This window comes from Muntiacus reevesi, chromosome X (genome assembly GCF_963930625.1).
Source record: "Muntiacus reevesi chromosome X, mMunRee1.1, whole genome shotgun sequence".
NCBI lineage: Eukaryota > Metazoa > Chordata > Mammalia > Artiodactyla > Cervidae > Muntiacus > Muntiacus reevesi.
Window position 1 is genome coordinate 35,194,501 of NC_089271.1, and position 20,631 is coordinate 35,215,131.

The 20,631-nt window shown below is 35.0% G+C and overlaps 1 protein-coding gene across 1 annotated transcript in view; it reads left to right on the plus strand.

Annotated features, from left to right (window-relative positions):
* The window catches only part of CFAP47 (cilia and flagella associated protein 47), a 490,506-nt gene that overhangs the window by 376,081 nt on the left and 93,794 nt on the right, over nt 1-20,631 (plus strand). The window contains exons 53-57 of the mRNA XM_065916701.1: nt 676-783; nt 1,926-2,034; nt 6,485-6,589; nt 12,439-12,595; nt 16,076-16,174. Of these exons, the coding sequence (XP_065772773.1) occupies nt 676-783; nt 1,926-2,034; nt 6,485-6,589; nt 12,439-12,595; nt 16,076-16,174 (578 nt within the window). The remainder of the gene's footprint in view (nt 1-675; nt 784-1,925; nt 2,035-6,484; nt 6,590-12,438; nt 12,596-16,075; nt 16,175-20,631) is intronic.

Genomic DNA, 20,631 nt, shown 5'->3' on the forward strand with positions numbered 1-20,631 from the left:
TAAACTGTCAGTTAAAAGGCATACTTTGGTCTGGTACTTACTGCCTGCTCTCTCTGTTATCATTGCTAGAGCTTATATTTTACATACTGCACACCTAAAATTCTCAGAGTAACCATAAGAGGTAGGAATGAGTGTTCCCATTTTATAAATGGTGAAATTGAAGTTCAGCAAGTTAGGTGACTTGTTCAAGGCTGTACAGATAAAAGATGACAGAGCTGGAATACCAGCCCAGTTTTATTTTTGGACTGTCATATGCTCTTTGTCTCCCCAAAGGAGAGCACATGCTGATGATAAAGGCATCTTTCCAGAGCTGCATGTCACTTGATAGTCTTCATGTGAAAATCAACTACATCTTATTTAATCACAGTTCAAACACAGGACTCTACTTGTTCTAGCTACTGTAAGATAATCAAATCACCTATGTTAAAGCAGTTTTCATTGATTCAACAGGCATTTATTAGACAGATATTCATGATAATACTTTTTCTTGAATAAGAAGTTATTTTTTCACTGAAAATGAAAAAAAATACATCTAAAACAAGAGTAGAATGTCTCACAGAATGATTGTCAGATGTTATATTTGGAACCACCTATTTGGAATTTATTTTCTCTGCCAAATTTGTTTTGCATACAAACTAGATCTGCTGACAAGATTTTTATTTTTCTCTCCACCAGCATTGTTTTTCAGCCTGATTCGGGTCTAGAGTTTTGGTATTTACTGAAAATAACTACCGACCTTCCAGAACCAACCATAATGAAAGAAATATATTGTGACCTTGGAAAGTAAGTTCTTTTTAATAGATATTGTTATACTGCAGTTACTCTTTTTAAATAGGACAAACATATATTTTGTTTTAGTAATTTTTTTTCTTCTCTTGGGAAGTTTGCCACTTAAACTATCCTTGTGGAAAACTTGTGTGAAAAGAAAAGCATGTCAGGACTCAGGAAGGAGAGGCTTTTGTTCAAAGTGATTATTGCAAGGAAGGAAAAGGAATTGTTAAAATAGTTGTCAGGGGACTATTGGAATTCAGAGAATACTTCCCTCTCAGAAATCTACAAGATACTCAGTATCAAACAGAACAAGCTTTTTCTTTTACAGGCTAAAGGAGGAGCAAGCAAAGACAACCAGAATCTTTGGAGAGAAAGCTAGACAAGGAAGGGGAAATGACCAGTAGGGACTGATAGGAAAAAGGGTTTCTCTGTGGTCAGTTAATTCCCAGGAGAAGCTCAGAAGGGAGACAGATTCCACTTTTTTGGTGCTTGCTCAGGCTTGGGGACAAGCAGAGTTCAGTGGCCTATCAAAAAGACAGAAGGCTGACTAGAGTTTGCTCAAGGCAAAGCAAGAGAGTAAACAGTGGGCAACTGAGAACACTCGATCATTGACATATGACCATTGAAATAAGACCAATACTCGTCCTTGAAATATGACCATTTATATTCAGGGGACTGAGTTCCTATTACATGTCTGACGTCAAGTTTAGCGCTGATACATAAGGGTGATCAAGTCACAATTCCTGCTTTTAAAGAGTGTATACCTGTGGGCAAATCAGTACCTTCTAGCTAATGTCGCTCCGCAAGCACACCTAAAGAGCGTTCAATTCTCTCAGTGCCGTGAGTTGAGCCAAAACATCACTGCAAGCGACTTATTAAGGAGGTGTGTTCCCAGTAAGAAAAATTAGTTAGAGAATAGGGGAAACAGAATAAGCAAAGAGAAGAAGCTAAGCAAGGCAGTGATTACAGGTGAAATCCCAGACGCTGTCTGATCCTTTGGAGAGCTTTGGAGTATAAATCACATCTCAGAGTTTGGGTGTTAGAACTTGGATCTTTTTGAGGGATGCACTTCAACCCATAGTAGTCATCGAGTGTGTGAAATTATCATTGAATGAGTTTATGAACAAGTTCACTAGCTTCGTTTTTCCTTCCAGGGCTGCCACTGAGATGATTTCTTTAGATAATCCTACATGTGAAACCTTAGAATTGCATGCAACAAACAGTAATACTGAAAATTTTGTCCTGGAGATTAAGAGATTGCCAGTAAGTATATTCAGAAAGCTGAGTAACCTACCACTACCTGGAACATTTTGCAGTTCTGATTTTGGCACACCATGGGGCATTAGCAATTGAATTGCAGATGCTAGTTTTTAATATAACATTGGTGATATATATATATATATATATATCACCAATTTTAATTTATCAAGAAAATCAGTATCATGTTCATATAAATTTTTGAAATTATAGTGTATAGGCTAGATTCATGCTCATTTTCACTGATCTGTAAATAAATTGGTTGTGCTTTATTTCTGACCATTTTGGTAACCAGTTTTTGTGATAGTTACCTAGTAATATGACTTTCTTTTCCCCTGATTTTAATTAGAGTGCTCTTTTATTCTCTCTCTTTTTTCTTTCTTTTTTTTTAAAGAAACTTAATTTTTTAGAGAAGGTTAGGTCCACAGCAAAATTAGACAGAAGGTACAGAGATTTCCCATACACATCCTGCCTCCACTCATGGTACTCATCATGCATTTTCTCCCCTGCTATTAGCATCCCCACGAAAATTGTGCATTTTACTGATATGATTTTGACTAATATGATTAGTCTATATAAATCCTAGGGGGGCAGTTCTTTTTAGCTTTTCCTTAGTTTCTACCCACCGCCCCCTCCCCACAGACAGTGCTGACAGCTTTGCTCCCCTCTCCTTTCTCTGCCTCATTTTCTCATTCCTTGGTTCATGATAGAGACTGGAGCCATTCATTGGGTCTCCATCCCTCTATCTTCCTCCAAGTAACAAAACAAGAGCTGAAGAATCAGCAGCCCTGTCTGTATTTCCAAAGCATACCATACCAAATATATATAGTGAAAGACAAAACCATGCTTTCAAGTAAATTTCAAAATGATAATTAGGAAGCCCTATTAAGTAGATATGGTATTTAGATAAAGGATTTTATTGTTTGCTGTTTGATAATTATTTAACAAATCTACAATTGTGATTTCTTTGTTTATACTTTAGTACTTGTCTCTTGTCACTCACTGGTTGCTAGCTAATATCACGATATGAAATGAGTTCTTAATTGCCATGGTGTGTCAAATCAGATATTGCTAAGTATTACATTGCTGAAATTGGTGTATATGGTGTGATTTTAGGGAAATTATTTTAAAATGTATGTGTGTGTTTGTATTACTTAACACCATATTGTCCATAAATTAAGCAGAATATGATGGTCAGGCTATATAGTTTACACAGAACTGAAAATACTTATTAGACAGTGTTGCATTCATATCCTTTGTATAACTACTTTTACAGAGAGTGTAAACTATGTTTCAAAGGAAAACAAATGTGTTATATTACAAATACCCCCTTACATTGCATAATGAAAAAGATCATCTCAACTTTAACATGTTCAACTATGGCTTTTTAGTCCATTCATTCTTTCATACAGTTATCAAATATTATTGAGCACTGAATATGCAATTAATCTTAATATTAGGAAATAATTGAAAAATCTACAGATGATTAAAATATTATATGTTATAGAATCAATAGAAGCACACATTAATGGTAATGATAATAAATGGAAAGTATATTATATATCTATATAGTTTTTAATGTATATATAACTTTATATATATATATAGATATGTATATATGATTTTATTCCTGTTTTTGTTGTATAATATTCATAGGTGAGGATTTTTAAATATTGATGATTATCCATAAATGCTTCCATAAGTAAACATAGATTATCAAGTGAAATAATTATATTAAAAACTTACTTTCCTCCATCCACATATTATGAAAAATAGCAAAAAGATGCAGAAGTAGAATAATACAGTGCACAGACTTACACCTTCTATCTTGGTTCTTATATTAACAATTTGTTTAATTTTTTTCCTTTCTTTTCTCTCTTACATTTCTTGCTATTCAATTTAAAAGTAAATTGTAGATACTATTTTAACAGTAAATACTTCAGATTATATTTCTTAAGAGCATTTTAGTCTCCATCATCTAGTATCTGGTCCAAATTTCATTTTACCTAACTGTTGGAAGAATATATTTCCCTCTTGAACTAAGATCTAGTGTAAACTCAAAGATTGGAATTGGTTCTCCTAATGACACTTGTAATAAAATGTTTTTGCTTGTAAGGAAATGTTTTTAAGAGTCAGAAAGCTGCTATATTTAGCATATTATGTATATATGTATCCCATTACACTAAACAAGTAGGTTTGCTACAGTTAAATTCCATCCAACAGTGCTTATCTTTTCTTTGAAACCAGGGGAGATGAATTTTTCAATAAATTTTCTGTGGAAATAAAGGAATTGAGTTATTGGTTTGTTGTATACACAACCTCAATTTTCACCACTTGCCTCTGACATATACAAATGGAATTTGAGGCCAGAGAGGTCAAAGTATTTAAACTACATGATTAGTAAGTAGTAGAACTAGAGTTTAAAATCTCAATTAATGTAGTATTATATACTTTTACAATGAAATTGATGATTTCTTTTATGTATATATAGGGAGGAGGGAGAGAAATCCTTTTGTCACATTTACTAAATTGAAAGAACATGTGAAATGCAACTTTTCTAATATTTTTGCTCAAGTCGATTCTGAAATTAAACTCCTTAAATGTGCATTAACTGATAGCATCAACACATTTGAAATATCAGAGGAAGATCCAGCCTGAAATTAAAAAAATATATATTTGCTGTAAATAAACCACACATATATATAATAAGGAAGTAATTAGCTCTGTTAATTCATGCAGCCATGAAATTAAAAGATGCTTGCTCCTTGGAAGGAGAGCTATGACAAATCAGAAAAGTGAAAGTGAAAGTCACTCAGTCATGTCCGACTCTTTGCAACCCAATGGAATTCTCCAGGCCAGAATACTGGAGTGGGTAGCTGTTCCCTCCTCCAGGGGATCTTCCCAACCCAGGAATCAAACCCAGGTCTCCCATGTTGCAGGCAGATTCTTTACCAGCTGAGTCACAGGGAAGCCCAAGAATACTGGAATGAGTAGCCTATCCCTTCTCCAGTGGATCTTCCCCACCTAGGAATCAAACCAGGGTTTTCCGCATTGCAGGCAGATTCTTTACCAGCTGAGCTACCAGGGTAGCCCTTAATATTGTATTAAAAAACAAAGACATCACTTTTCTCACAAGGGTCTGTCTAGTCAAAGCTGTGGTTTTTCCAGTAGTCATGTGTAGATGTGAGAGTTGGCCTATAAAGAAGGCTAAGTGCCAAAGAATTGGTGCTTTTGAATTGTGGTGCTGGAAAAGACTCTTGAGGGTCCACTGGATAGTAAGGAGATCAAACCAGTCCATCCTAAAGGAAATCAACCCTGAATATTCATTGGAAGGACTCATGCTGAATCTGAAGCTGCAATACTTTGGTCACTTGATGTGAAGAACCAACTCATGGGAAAAGACCCTGAGGCTGGGAAAGATGGAGGGCAAAAGGAGAAGAGGGTGGCAGAGAATGAGATGGTTAGATAGCATCACCACCTCAGTGTGCATGAATTTGAGCAAACTCTGGGAGAAGTGAAGAACAGGGAAGTCTGGCATGCTGCAGTTCATGGAGTTGCAAAGAATCTGACATGACTTAACAACTGAACAACAGCAACAAATTAACTCTGTTCTAAAAGTAAGTTTGTATGTTTGTTCATGGTTATTCTCAGAGTTATTAAACAGTAAATGCTGTATCCTATGAGGATTGAAAGACATTGATAAACTGCAAGTTTCCTTTTTCAAAAGTTATCTGGCAAACTATAATAGTGAAAAAATAAGTTACTTACTTTTCAAACATGTAACATTCATTCCGTCATTCTATAAGTGTTGATAGTAAATGTTACATTATTCACAGTGTAGTTTTTTGATTACTTAAGATCTTCAAGTCCTCATTCTATTAAGATAGAATTTTTAGCTTCTTTTACAATCTCTGAAGCAGTAACTCATACTAATACAATTCAGATTCAAGTTATTCCAGTAGATCACCCCTTGAAGGTCTATGTGATAGGACCAAAAAAAACCTTATTGTGCACTAAAGAAGAATATCTTATCTCTGCATTTAGACTGAGTTCATTTCTTTTGACCTCACCAAGGCTGCAAGTTAGATTCCCAGTGGTTCGACATGGTTCTTGCAATGGACAATAAGCTATGGGTTCTTAAATAAAATGCACATTTCCATTATTGGGAATTCCAACTCAGCTTAAAAGCATAATCTTGATTTCCTTTTACAGATCAATGTAGTCATTGTCTTGGGGAAGAACATGGTGTATGCATTACTGAACACTGTTTAGTATCTTGGGCTGTTTGACCAATATTTGCCAAGCAACCATGCTGAAAATGGTTAATGTGTACAAGGCAACAACATGTTAATCACACAAACACCTACCTGGCATATATCTAGCACATATATCTAGATGCCAACTCAAGCAAAAGTATTCATTTTTGTTTCCCTTTCTTGTTTCTTAATTCACACAGCTGATCATACCACCTAACTCATCCAGAGACATACCTATTCACTTTCGTCCTTCTGCTCTTGGAAGAGCTAGTCATCAGACTTCTGTCACCTTCCACTGTGCTCAGGTATGATAGAGTATTCTTAGACCAAGACAGGTTAATTAAATTTTAAAGTTAATAAACATGTAAATCTAATTTATCCATTTGACATCTTTGCAAGCAAAACAACTTTATTGTAAATTATTATTTAAATGAACTTTGGAAAATATAATATACATTATGTATGCACAGGCATTTGAGAAGGCATCTTTAAATTCTTAGATCACTTGAATGAAAGAGAATATAAACCCAGATTTAAAATGTAGGTACTTTAATGTAAATGCCAAATTGCTAGCATTTATGTTAATTTTCTGACTTGGATTTTATTACTCAAGTTTTCATGAACTTAAATATAAAATTGTATGAAATCTAATCTTGCAAGTAGTGTTTTTTCCCACTCTATTTTCATCTGAATAATAATTTTTAAAAATAGTAGTTTATTTTTTAACCATTTCTAAGCTTGCTACATACCATTCTAAGAATTATTTCAATTCATTGTCACCAGAGTCCTTATGGTAAAAGTATGGTCAACCCCATTTTATGGATCAGTAGGTGGTTGAACCTAGGACATCTTGCTTCAGCCCATCTTCATAACTATTTTTAGAACTACAGGCACACTACCAAGTCATAACTGTTACTGCCAGTAAGAATTTTACATTATTTGTATGTTCATTATTATTTTTTACTTCTTCAGGTGTTGATGGGGGAGTAAAGTAAGTGGAAGAGTTTGCTTTATATCCAAGGAGCTTAGAAAATCCTGTAATCTGGGAGGGAGTGAAATCAAATAGAACACAGAGGTCCCCATGTCAGTGAAAGGCCAGTATGTAACTCAAAAGAAAGTGAAAGGGAAAGTCACTCAGTCGTGTCCAACTCTTTGCGATCCCATGGACTATACAGTCCATAGAATTCTCCAGGCCAGAATACTGGAGTGGGTAGCCTTTCCCTTCTCCACGGGATCTTCCCAACCCAGGGAAACCCAGGTCTCCCGCATTGCAGGTGGATTCTTTACCAGCTGAGCCACAAGTGCCTTCTTTCCCCCCCAAAATGTGTAATTTAGAAAAAAGTTTTTGAGGCTATTAAATTGTTTATATGATTACTGACTAATACATGGCCTGAAGCAATACAGTGGATTATACTTGACTCTCAAAAAATATATATATATGTATATATATATTTTTCATATATATATATATATATTTTTCCTGGGCACCATATGGAATCTTAGTTCCCCAACCAGGGATCAAACCCATGCTCTCTGCATTGGGACCATGGAGTCTTAACCACTGGATTGCCAGGGAAGTCCTATTGAGTCGAAAGTATTAAAGAAAATAAACAGTAATCCTTCTTATACGGAATGGAAGGTATAGTAGAGATATTTTATTTCACAAAGATAATTTGAACATGACTTATCTTTTAGCTCATTGCTTCATAGCAGCGTCAGCCCTTTCATCTTCATTCTTGGAGATAACTTAGTTTCTTGCATTTCTGGTGGAACTTATATCTACTCAAGGTAGTCTGGCACATCAGCAGGGCAATGATGAGTTCCTCATCTTGATAACTTTAGAAAATCCTAGCCTAGAGGTCAAACTCACAATTCTTTATCAAACACAAACGAACTCAAACAAGTTAGTAATCAACTCAAAACTTTTTGTCAGTCACTTTAACACTGGGCCTTGCTTTCAGTTATTCTAAGCCTCTCCTTCCAAACTATCGCAAATCTCCAAGGTTTTATCTCTGGTTAGACTTAAATCTAACTGACTCATTTGAAAAGACCCTGATGCTGGGAGAGATTGAAGGGAAGGAGAAGGGGGCGACAGAGGATGACATGGTTGGATGGCGTCACTGACTCAATGGACATGAGTTAGAGTAAAGTCAAACTTGTTGATGATGGACAGGGAGGCCTGGCGTGCTGCAGTCCATGGGGTCACAGAGTCTGACACGACTGAGCGACTGAACTGAACTGAGACTTAAATCAATGTCATGCTTTTACCTAGCATCCAGATCACATCAACCTTTTCAATGTATTACCCTAACCCTCGTGATTTTTCCTGCCTTTTCTTTTTATTTTTTTGCCTTTATTTATTTATTTATTTTTGGTCCTTTTTCATCTCTGAATCATTGAGGGCTTCCTCTTAATTCATCTAGTTGACATTTTGGGGCTTCCCTGTTGGCTCAGATGGTAAAGAATCTGCCTGCAATACAGGAGACCCAGGTTCAATCCTTGGGTCAGGAAGATCCCCTGGAGGAGGAAATGGCAACCCACTCCAATATTCTTATCTGGAGAATTCCATGGACAAAGGAGCCTGGCAGACTACAGTCCGTGGGGTTGCAAAGAGTCAGACATGACTGAGCAACTAACACTCACTGACAATTGTTTCAGGCTAAACTGTTTCATCCTAAAGTATTGATTGAACAAACTTTCTGAAAATGCAGTATGTATCATGAATGTGTAGACATAGAAATAAAATGTTTTAAAAATAAAATTTGAGGGTTACTTTTCTAAGTCTGTGAGTTTGCAATTACATTAACCACTAGGGAAAAACTCACATAGATTTTTGTTCCTCTCTTGATTTCACTGATGAATATATCTGAACTAACACACACAACTAAATAGCTGATTAATCAAAAAGTCTATTCTGTTAGTACTTGTAACTATTTCTGAAAATGGTTCTTTGCTGAACTTAAGGAAATGGCCATGGATTATAATTTATTTCATTTGCTTCCAGTTTGGATCCATGTGAAGAACTCTGGATTATAAAAAAAAAACAAAAGAAAGAAATCTAACTTTAGGCTAAAGTTGTTTGTGTAGATTTTGAACCCTGAGATTAATTTGGTTAGGGCATCACAACTGTGAATATCATAAACTCAAAATATGCTTCAAAGAGATTGTGTTACTGCATGACAAGATAAGAGGAACAATAGTAAGCAGCAGATATGACAAACAGGCTTTCTCTTTGATATCAAACATTATGTTCTGAGATTTTTCTCTTGGTTTTCAGTCATTTCATTTTTATTTTCAAATAGTTTCCATTACTTATTTATACTTGATTGTGTGACTTTGTGCATCTAAAGGTCAGAATAGTGGAAATGAAGGAAAAAAAGATCAAATCAAAGTGATTTTATTACCCAGCATGAGTCTGTGGTCCTTGCAGCCTGTGTCTATGGAAAACTCTCTTGATTCTTAGCAAGCTCAGATGCCCTTGAGCTCTGCCCAGTGTGTGAGCCAGATCTACTGTCTTTTACCTACACTTGTTTCATTTTTCAGAAACATTGGAATTGAATCTTTGCTTTACTGTGTCTCCTTTCAATGAAGTTTTAGATAAAAGATGAACTAAAAATGTTACACTTTTTAATGCACACATTTGCTAGGGTACTTTTTAATTTCTGTCTGTGAACCTAGGTTGATGATTTAAGCAATGCTAGGGTGATTGTTGGAGAAGGCAATGGCACCCAACTCCAGTACTCTTGCCTGGAAAATCCCATGGACGGGGGAGCCTGGTGGGCTGCAGTCCATGAGGTCGCTAAGAGTCGGACACGACTGAGCGACTTCACTTTCACTTTTCACTTTGATGCATTGGAGAAGGAAATGGCAACCCACTCCAGTGTTCTTGCCTGGAGAATCCCAGGGACCGGGGAGCCTAGTGGGCTGCTGTCTATGGGGTCGCACAGAGTCAGACACGGCTGAAGTGACTTAGCAGCAGGGTGATTGTTGGTTATTAAATGTCCAAGAATGGTGGGACATGGTTTAACTTAAAAGCTCCAGTATTCCAGACTACTTGGTGAAAAATGAAAACATGATCTTCTGTTTTTGTAGTTTAGCTTGTTTCCAGTTGTTTAAAGTAAGCCAATTTCTGTCATCCATGATGTCTTTTATAAAATAGCCAAGAAATAATTTACAAAAAACAGTTGTTAATGTAATTGAACCCTGATATTTGATTCCACTCAATCAATTGTGTATGATCAAGCTCAGGCATCATAAGTGAAAATACAGTGAACCTATGCTCATAGAATCTCTAAATAAAAGTAATGCAGTCATTTGAAGACATATGCAGATAAAACTTGCTTTTAATACTCACTACTAAGACAGCATTTTATGGATTTGCTGTCACCACCCATCCTACTTAGAAAGAATCATAAAGTAAGTTTCCCTTTTTTTATTGGAACTTAAGCTTGAAAACATCTCTGTAGTTTTAGAGGTGATAAACTAGGACATTGTCAGTCAGTTTCAGTTCAGTCACTCAGTCGTGTCCGAGTCTTTGTGACCCCATGAACTGCAGAACGCCAGGCCTCCCTGTCCATCACCAACTCCCAGAGTCCACCCAAACCCATGTCCATCGAGTCAGTGATGCCATTCAACCATCTCATCATCTGTTGTCCCCATCTCCTCCTGCCCTCAATCTTTCCCAGCATCAGGGTCTTTTCAAGTAAGTCAGCTCTTCACATCAGGAGGCCAAAGTATTGGAGTTTCAGCTTCAACATCAGTCCTTCCAATGAACACCCAGGACTGATCTCCTTTAGGATGGACTGGTTGGATCTCCTTGCAGTCAAGGGACTCTCAAGAGTCTTCTCCAGCATCACAGTTCAAAAACATCAATTCTTTGGTGCTCAGCTTTCTTTATAGTCCAACTCTCACGTCCATACATGACCACTGGAAAAACCATAGCCTTGACTAGATGAACCTTTGTTGGCAAAGTAATGTGTCTGCTTTTTAATATGCTGTCTAGGTTGGTCATAACTTTCCTTCCAAGGAGTAAGCATCTTAATTTCATGGCTGCAATCACCATCTGCAGTGATTTTGGAGCCCAGAATAATAAAGCCAGCCACTGTCTCCACTGTTTCCCCATCTATTTGCCATGAAGTGATGGAACCGGATGCCATGATCTTAGTTTTCTGAATGTTGAGCTTTAAGCCAACTTTTTCACTCTCCTCTTTTACTTTCATCAAGAGGCTCTTGAATTCTTCTTGTTAGTCAGTTTTTGTTTAATGACCTCTTCACTCGTCAGTAACATTAGTAAAGTGTTCAGTGCAGAACAGAGTCTTAAGGGACTTTTATTCTAAATGAATACAAGGGTAACATTTTCAAACAGAGTTTTATGAAATGCGCATGAGAACAGTGGCCACATTCAGTCTCCTTCGCATAATTTTTGAGTCATTCTTTCATTTCATGTGATAAGAGAACATAGCCTGTACTAGATAATGGGAATAAATAATATGACAATCGCAGTCATAAAGAATCCACCTGCCAATGCAGGAGATGCAGGTTTGATCCCTAGAGGAGGAAATGGCAACCCACTCCAGTATTCTTGTCTGGAAAATTCCATGAACAGACGAGTTTGGCAGGCTCACAAAGAGTTGGACACGACTGACCAACTGAGAACACAAACACACACACAAGTTGTACACACTTCTTTTTAATGAGACTTCAGTCTATGCCTCACCTGCTTTTCTTTAATGTGATAACTGTTTAAAATTCATTTGAAATTCTAATGTTTTGGAAGGTTCATACAATGTTTAGTACCCAGTTTGTTAGACAAATTGATTTTTTAAAAAGCCTTGAACAGAAATGCATGGCTTTCATTAAGATTTCTCTTATATGTTGTTATCAATAACCTATATGCATTGAAATATGTTTAATACTGGTCTTTGGCCTTTTTTCAGTGTAAAAACATTGATTTTTCAGTAAAATCAAAAGGAATTTGGAACAGGCAGGAAAGATAAAATATTAACATGTTAATAATAAATATTAACATTAAAATGTTAAATATTAACACAATACTTTTTTATCTGCCAAAATTTTTATGTGTTCTATATTAAGTGTCTCAAATGAAAAATAGGTAATTAGGACGTCTCTGTTATGTATTTCTATCTTTAACCAGTTTAAAGAATGGATATTCCTCCTCTCCGGAATAGGACTGTTCCCCCAGCCTCATGAAATACAAAAAGTAACTGCGTCCCTTCATCTTCAGACATCTGTTCCTATACCTTTCCAAAATCCCACCAAAGAAGAGGTTTTCATTGATATCATACTAACTGGTAAGTTGTTTTTCTTTTACCTTACATATGTTATTTTGTAATTATTATTCTATCATAGAATCCAAGCATTTTAGAGGTAGTAGACACGTTGTAGAGATCCATTAGCTCAACAGCATCATTTTTTAAAGAGAAAACATAAATAAGGTGTAAGAAATGAAATATCATGGCCAGAATCACAGCTCTAAAATGATGGAGCCAGAATCAGAAATTAGGAATCTGTGTACCAAGTCAAATTCTCCTAATTTTATCTGGAAACCCAAATATGCAAATTATTCATAGTAAATTTTTATAATTTTTTTGATATTACTCAAATATATCAATGCTTCTTATTCAAAACTTTATAAAAATTCTAGTGTTATAATTTTATTTCCTTTGCCTTTTTTCCATTTAAATAGCATAATCAGATTAAATTTTGGCTCAAATCCAAGCTTGTTCCTCTTTTTATATCATTTTGAAGATGTATTTTTTAATTCAGTTTTGTGAAGTGCTTGATCACTTTGTATTAAATGACCAAATAATATGAGTCTGAAATAAAGATCAACTATTATACTATACGTTTTATGAAACACATTTTAAATCTAATAATGGACATTAATAATTTTAACTTTTCAACTATTATTGCCATGTCTGCTAAAGCTACTACTATTACTATGATCCATTTTTATAAAGTTCAATTTCAGGGCTAATAGAACACAAATGTTAGGGCTTATGATATAAAAACCAGTTTACTCTACAGAATGGTTACACTGTTGGAATTCATGCTGTCATCACAAGTATATTACAGTATATTTTCTTGAACCTTGTAAGCCCTGAGTATCAGCATTCTCCTTAACTTCTGTCAATCTGATTGTGGGAAAACTGTATCTTATCCTCATTGTATATTTACTATTTTTTTTTGTTTTTACAAGTTTACTATTTTTTTTTAAATTCATGCTGAACACTGTCAATTACCTGTTAGAATTCTCATCTTTCCTGATCATCTCTTCCTGCTCTTGGTGTGAAATAATTAAGAAAAATTAAGAACATAATGTCATTTCATGTAAAATGCCCTTATTGATACTTCAACTATAATGAGAGGAGACATGCTGCTTAATAAAACTTGATTGCAGGCTCAAGGAAGTCAGCATTTTAATGCAGAAGAGATGTAAGCATATGTATAAGCCAAAGGAAGAAGCCAGGGTTGAGCAAAAGTTAAAAGATAAAGCCGGTAGGGTTTAACTGATGGGCCAAAGCTCAGAGGGAACTGGGATCAGGGTTGAGGTAGAAGGAAGAGTCTTGAACAGGAAGGGTGTTTCTACCTTTGAACAGATGATGGTACCTTAAAACAAATGTGAATGTAGATAAAATGTAGGTAGTAGAAACACTTTGGGATTAAGAGCAATTAGGTTTATATTTTCATCTGCTGAGGAAAAGAGATAAGAGATTTGAAGAGTGGCACAGTGGGTTGAAATAAATGCCTGGAGGGAAAAGAAGATAGAGCTGACAAAATTCAAATTAAAAAAGGTATTATATTTGGCTGGGATTGGAAACCATAAATTAAGGTAGGCACCAAGAAAATATGTGTTTGTGAACTTTGTACCAGTTGTCAGGCTTACAGTTCCTGGTGTGGGAATACACAAGGCTGATTAATGGAACTTTCCAGGGAATGGAATTTTGAGGGCAGTTGTATCACTATGAGTGTTATAAAAACATATTGGATCAAAATTTTAGCATTAAAATAAAATTAATTTGTTAATTTTATTTCATTGTTCTAAAATTTTTTTCTCCTATATGACAAGAAAAAATAGTAAACTTGATCATAAAAAATGTTTTCTCTTTTTAAAAATTAATTTAAAAGTCTTTAATGTAAACTCACCGTGTCCTGGGAGAATGTTTAGACTTAAAAGGTTCTCCCCCTTCTTCTTTCAACCTGAAGAGACTGGAGACCAAGGAAGATGCTGACCTCTGATATCTTCCTCTCTTCCACTTTCTTCATTACTTTATGAAGAGATTCTTCCTTTGCTTTTCTTAATGATGGGATCTCTCTGTCCTAACTTCCTCACCCTTTCTTTTGTGGACTCTTTTTTTTTTTCTAGCTGCCATGTGCATATCTTCTTGTACTCATATTCCTTGGTGACTTGGCATCATAATATGGCCTGAATTATTGAAGGACCATAAGGAAACATGACTGACAGGAAGAATAAAAATAGTTAACTTATATGACAAAGATCATAAGAGATTTACTACAAGCAACTATATGCCAATGAAATGGCCACAGTATTTAATTCTTTATTCTGTATAGTTGTGTTGTCAATTTATGTAAAGATGAGTCTCTTAATTTCTAATTAGGATATCTTAAATTCTAATTTTAATTCAATTTTAGGTTTGCTTTTTCAAACTTTCTAAATTTATTACTGAATTTGTGAAACATATATTATTCAAAACTCATCTATATAAAAAGTTCTACTTAAAGAAATACCATTCCTGTAATTCAGCCATCTACCAATTTCTCAATCAACCATATAGATGGCCATCATCATTTGATTCTAATTTATCCATACTATGTTTATGTCTGCAAAAATGAGATATTTGGATAAGTGCATATATACACACATGGTTCTGTTTCATCCTCTTACACAAGGGTAGAATACTGTATGATTTCTTTTACACCTTGCTAACTTTACCCATGTCTGAAATCCTAATAAAATGGTTAATGGACATCTTTCTCATAGATTTTTATGACTTTTAGTACTCAGTTTTTTTTTTTGTTATTACACTATTGATTATATACAACTAGTCTCTAGTACATAAATATTTTCATTATTTCAAATAATTTGCTATACAAATGTGCCCCATGCATTTTGCTATACAAATAATGTCTTTGTATATTTAAGATGTATTTCTACAAGTAGTATTGATGGGCAAAATGGTAAATATGTATACAATTTTACTGTATGTCACAAAAATCCCCTTCTTATCAGCTGACATCTAGTTCAATATGTTTATGATTATAAATGTAAGTGCTGACAGAGACTTTTACTTTTTATACATGGTAGCACTAAAAGCAAGTACTTATTATATAACCCATAAGCACATTTTGAATAATTGATTGATTTTTGTAGTGGTTAGTTTAAATTATTAACATTGGAAAAGTGTGTATTTATGCATGTATAGTTATTAACTAACTACTATAATCTGTTTTTAGATGGTGAACTCAAACATGATCTCTTTAGTATCTTTTAATTTTAATAGTTTAAATGAAAATTCTAAGAATTTATGAGTTGATTTTATAAGTTGATTTTTTAATATTATAGAGAAAACCATTAATAGTGATGAATATCTGCTTCAGAAATGTCATTTAAATCTAATCTTAAATATACCTTGAAAAATGATCTGAAGATTTCCCATTAAAAGGAAATTTTGCTTCTATTTCAGTCTCCACTGGTTTTTGTCCTCTTTAATGTGACATTGAAGTCTATTATCTCTTTATATTTTGATTAGGTGAGGAAAAGCCCAAGCGTCTTGTCATGGCTCAAATCTGGGACAGCTTCCTCGAGGAGACTTCTGCCTTCAAGATTAGTGGTGTGACTCACACAAAAGGTACGGGATTTCTGCCTTTATGTTCTGTCATTCTGTATGCTGTCACATTTCAGAGATGATAAATATATGTCTTATTGTCTTAGTAAATATTTAATGAAAATGAAATATACAAGTTAAAAATTTTCACAGATTTTTTTTAGTACGTTGACAGAAAAATATGGATAATATAACCTCTGTGTATAGTCATCACATCTTCACTTTTTCATTCCATGATGCATGAATACAACTTGTAAAAAAATGTTATCTCTGAGATTTTGAATAATTGAATGTCACATCACTTAATACATAAGTGTGTGAGTCAAAGAAGATTTTGGAAAATTAAAAATACCTAGTGTGCTAAAGTTGCTTACACTTATGAAAAATAATTCCATCTTTGCAAAGCTGACAATTCAGTGAAAATGTATTTTAGGGTGTGTATCTTTTAGTCATCCCATTTGCATATTGATGAATAGGAAAAAATTATAAGGCATAAGAAATAATGAAGTTGCTTAAAAATCTAAAGCTCACAAACTATGACTTTGCTTAAAATATCTTTAATTGCAAAAAATAATCTTAATAATTATTGTAAATATAAAATATAGATTATCTTAATTAATTTAAAAATAATGGCTAAAATCAGTAACTACTACTGACATTTAAATATAAGTGGGTTCATGACTTATTTTTACTCTAGTCATTATATCAGCATTCTGAACCTTATTAATTTAGTAATACAATAACTCCATGTTTTAGGTGTTATTCTTATTGAATCAAGGAGATTGCAGTTCAGAAAAATTAACTTACACAACATCAAAACAGTTGTTTGCTAACAAAGCCAGACTACCGTATGTCTGATTTCAACATCTTTGTTTTCTGTTTCTTTGCAATATATTGAAAGAAGTATGAACTGCAGTTCACAAAAGAGAAAGTACAGATGGCCAAACAGTGACTAAAAATAAGTTCAGTCACTAATATTCAAATAGATATTAATTTAAATGGTAGCTAAGTTTTCTTTTCCTTTCTTTTATAAAAAATTTTTCTGTTTCATTGAAATAGGAACAAATACGGATTGTGTGTGTGTGTGTGTGTGTGTGTGTAGTCACTCAGTCATGTCTGACTCTTTGCAACCCGTGGGACAGTAGCCTGCCAGGTTCCTCTCTCCATGAGATTTCCCCTGGCAAGAATGCTGGAATGGGTTACCATTTCCTTCTCCACAAATACTGATTAGGGAAGTATAGAGACACAAGAGATGCGAGTTTGATCCCTGGCTTGAGGAGATCCCCTGGAGCAGGAAATGGCAACCCACTCCAGTGTTTCTTGCCTGGGGAATGCCATGGACAGAGGAGCCTGACGGGCTACAGTCCTTGGGGTCACAAAGCGTTGGACGCAACTGAGCACGGATCACCAAATCATTACATAGTTGTTATAGCTTACAGTGATTGATGTCGGATTCGTGATCTCTTGAAGAGAGTTTAGCTTCAGGATCAGGGACAGGCTTGATCACTCAAGTTTTATTACAGTGGAAAAGGAACAGAGAAAGCTTCTGACATAGACATCAGAAGGGGGACGGAAAGTGCCCCCCTCGCTAGTCTCAGCAAGGGAGCTATATACTTTTTCAGTTGGTTATTACAGTAAATCAAAAGATTGTCTCAAGGTTGTAAAGGGCTTACCAGACCCACCCTCACAACATACAGTTTAAGATGACAAGAAACATGTCCTTGAACAGGATATGTTGTTGTTATATAATCATTGGCGCAGAGATTAAGGCAAAACATATCCTTGAGCAAAATGGGTTGTTTTGTTGTATAATCATTAGCTCTGGGCTTAAAGAAAAAAAAAATTACATGATTAAGATGAGGGAATGTTAAAAAGAAAAAAGTGTGTCCTTTTCTCCTCCCCCTCCCCCTCCTCCCCCTCCCCCTCCTCCTATACAAGAGTATAGGTGAATTGTGATCTCAGAAGACATCCTTCTATAACGCTGAGACATGTATAAGAGTTGCAGTATTTTTTTTTCTCTTTTACTAGTAAGTATTCAAATGTCACTGAAGGAAAATCAAGATTAAACTCTTGAGAAAAAATAAATCTTAGCTGGAACATTTTCATGGATCCTCTGGCTGTGTTAGTTAAGAGAAAGGGAGGGGGGCATAGATTAGCATTATTATATATCATAGTGTAGCACTAGGGAGTAGGCACTGCTTTACAAATCTATATATGTGTAAAGTTAGACCTAGGACTTTAGGAAGGGAGCCACACTACAGGAATAGGATATTAGACTTGCAGTGTGAGAATCTGTGTTCTGTTTTTTTGTTTGTCTTTTTTTTATTTTCCCCCCTTGATCTTTTTTTTTTTTTTAATTGTAATGTGGAAAAGCTGTGTTAGCTTGAGCTGGTTTCTGTACTCTCTAGACCCTGTTTTGGAAATCAGAAAAAGTAGAAATCAATTTTACCTAATAGGATATTTTTTTCCTGAAAAGGTATTTTTTGAACAAATGCAGTTGTGCATGTGATGAAATGTCTAAACATTAAAATTATGTACAGGTATTGGTTATTAATATTATTTGCATAGGTGAAAATAGGTAAATGCAAAGATGAATTCTTGATTTTCTCAGTTTTAGATGAAACAGGATCTAGCACACTGCCAATGCATGCCAGGAAATATATTTCTGAAAAATGAATAAAGCAATAAATAGCAGTTATTTTTCTTCTGAAAACTGCTTTTTAGGTGAAACGGTTAGGAGAGAAATGATTTTAATTTTCATCAACTACTCATTGATGAAAGTCTTGTTGCCTTGGTCAATACCTTTTCTAGAAGAGGATATATTACAGAACAGTAGATATCTATTTTTATATTCATATTTATGTTTTAAGAGTATCCAACTTTATAGATATCTATATTTATATCTAGCTATATTAAAAAATGACTCACCCTTGTATCTCCTTTTGCTATTCCTAATCCTTTATATATTCTGTTCATTCAGCATTTTAATTTAAAAACTCAGCAAATTTCTATTATTCATACCACTTTCACAAACTTTGGCATTTCCTAGTATCCCCTATATAATTTACCTAATAGTATTTTAGTAGAAAGCAGTGTCACTTGTCATGAGCAGTAACAATATACTCTGTTCCAGAAACTAAACACTTTATAAATATCAATTTATTTAGTCTTCACAACAACCCTAGGAGACAGATTCCATTAATAGTGCTGTGTGAGATGAGTATACTGAGATGTGTAACTTATGCTGATAAGTTATATCCAGGATCACACTCACAGTATGTGCTGGAACTTAGGTTCGAATGTAGGGCTTGGACTCTTACCCAATTATGCAATTTTGTTTTAAACAGAAGATCGCTATAAACGTCAGTAAAAATAAAATGAAAACTTTAAATATCTGTCCAAGTTTCACTCAGAAGTATCATAAATGCCACTCTTGCAAAAAAAAAAAAGAAGTCTTCCTGGAAAGCAGTCTCTGAGAAGGAGGTTGGTGTGCAGCAAGTGTCCTCGTGGGCAATATATGAGGGTCTGCAGCGCTGAGAAAGAGAGGCTGAAACAAAACTGAACAGAGGGAGGTGAGGACAGAAGTGTCAGCTCACACCCTGGCAAGCACTGAAACAAGGATAGCGCTTCAGAGTTTCCCCAGTTGGAGATGAGGAGGCCAGGATTTTGCATCTCATTTACTCACGCCCATCCCTCCCACCCCAACCCCATCAATTCATCATGAAATGTAGTCTAATCCTAGAAAGGAGTTTAACTGGGTCAGATGACTCTCTTCTGCTGAAGGCAATTCTCCCAAAAAGTTGGTACCTAGGTACTGTATATTGGCAATAATCTTGATAGCTTGGGGCATAAAGTCATAAAGATAAATCTTCTTTTTAGTAGAAGCATTATTGTTCACTTTTCCTGATACTTAATAATCTTAAATATGATAAGATGTCAGAATCAAGGTTCATTTTATTCATTGTTTTGTTATTATTCAGTCACTAAGTCGTGTCCTGACTCTTTGTGACCCCATGGAGTGCAGCGCGCCAGGCTCCTCCGTCCTTCACTATCTCCTGGAGTTTGCTCAAATTCATGTCCATTAATCAGTGATGCTGTCCAACCATCTCATCCTCTGTTACCCCCTTCTCTTCCTGTCCTCAATCTTTCCCAGCATCGGTGTCTTTTTCAGTGAGTCAGCTCTTCACACCAGGTGGCCAAAGTATTAGAGCTTCAGCTTCAACATCAGTCCTTTCAATGAGTATTCAGTGTTGATTTCCTTTAGGATTGACTGGTTTGATCTCTTTACAGTCCAAGGGATTCTCAAGAGTCTTTGCCAGCACTACAATTTGAAAGCAGTTTTGTTCATTATGTATACATAGTTGTCCTATCACCATCTATAGAAAAAGCCATCCTTTCCTTACTTAAATTGCAATTACACTTTTCTCTTAAATCCATTGACAGAATATGTATGAGTTTTTTTTCTAGATTCTGTTCCTTTC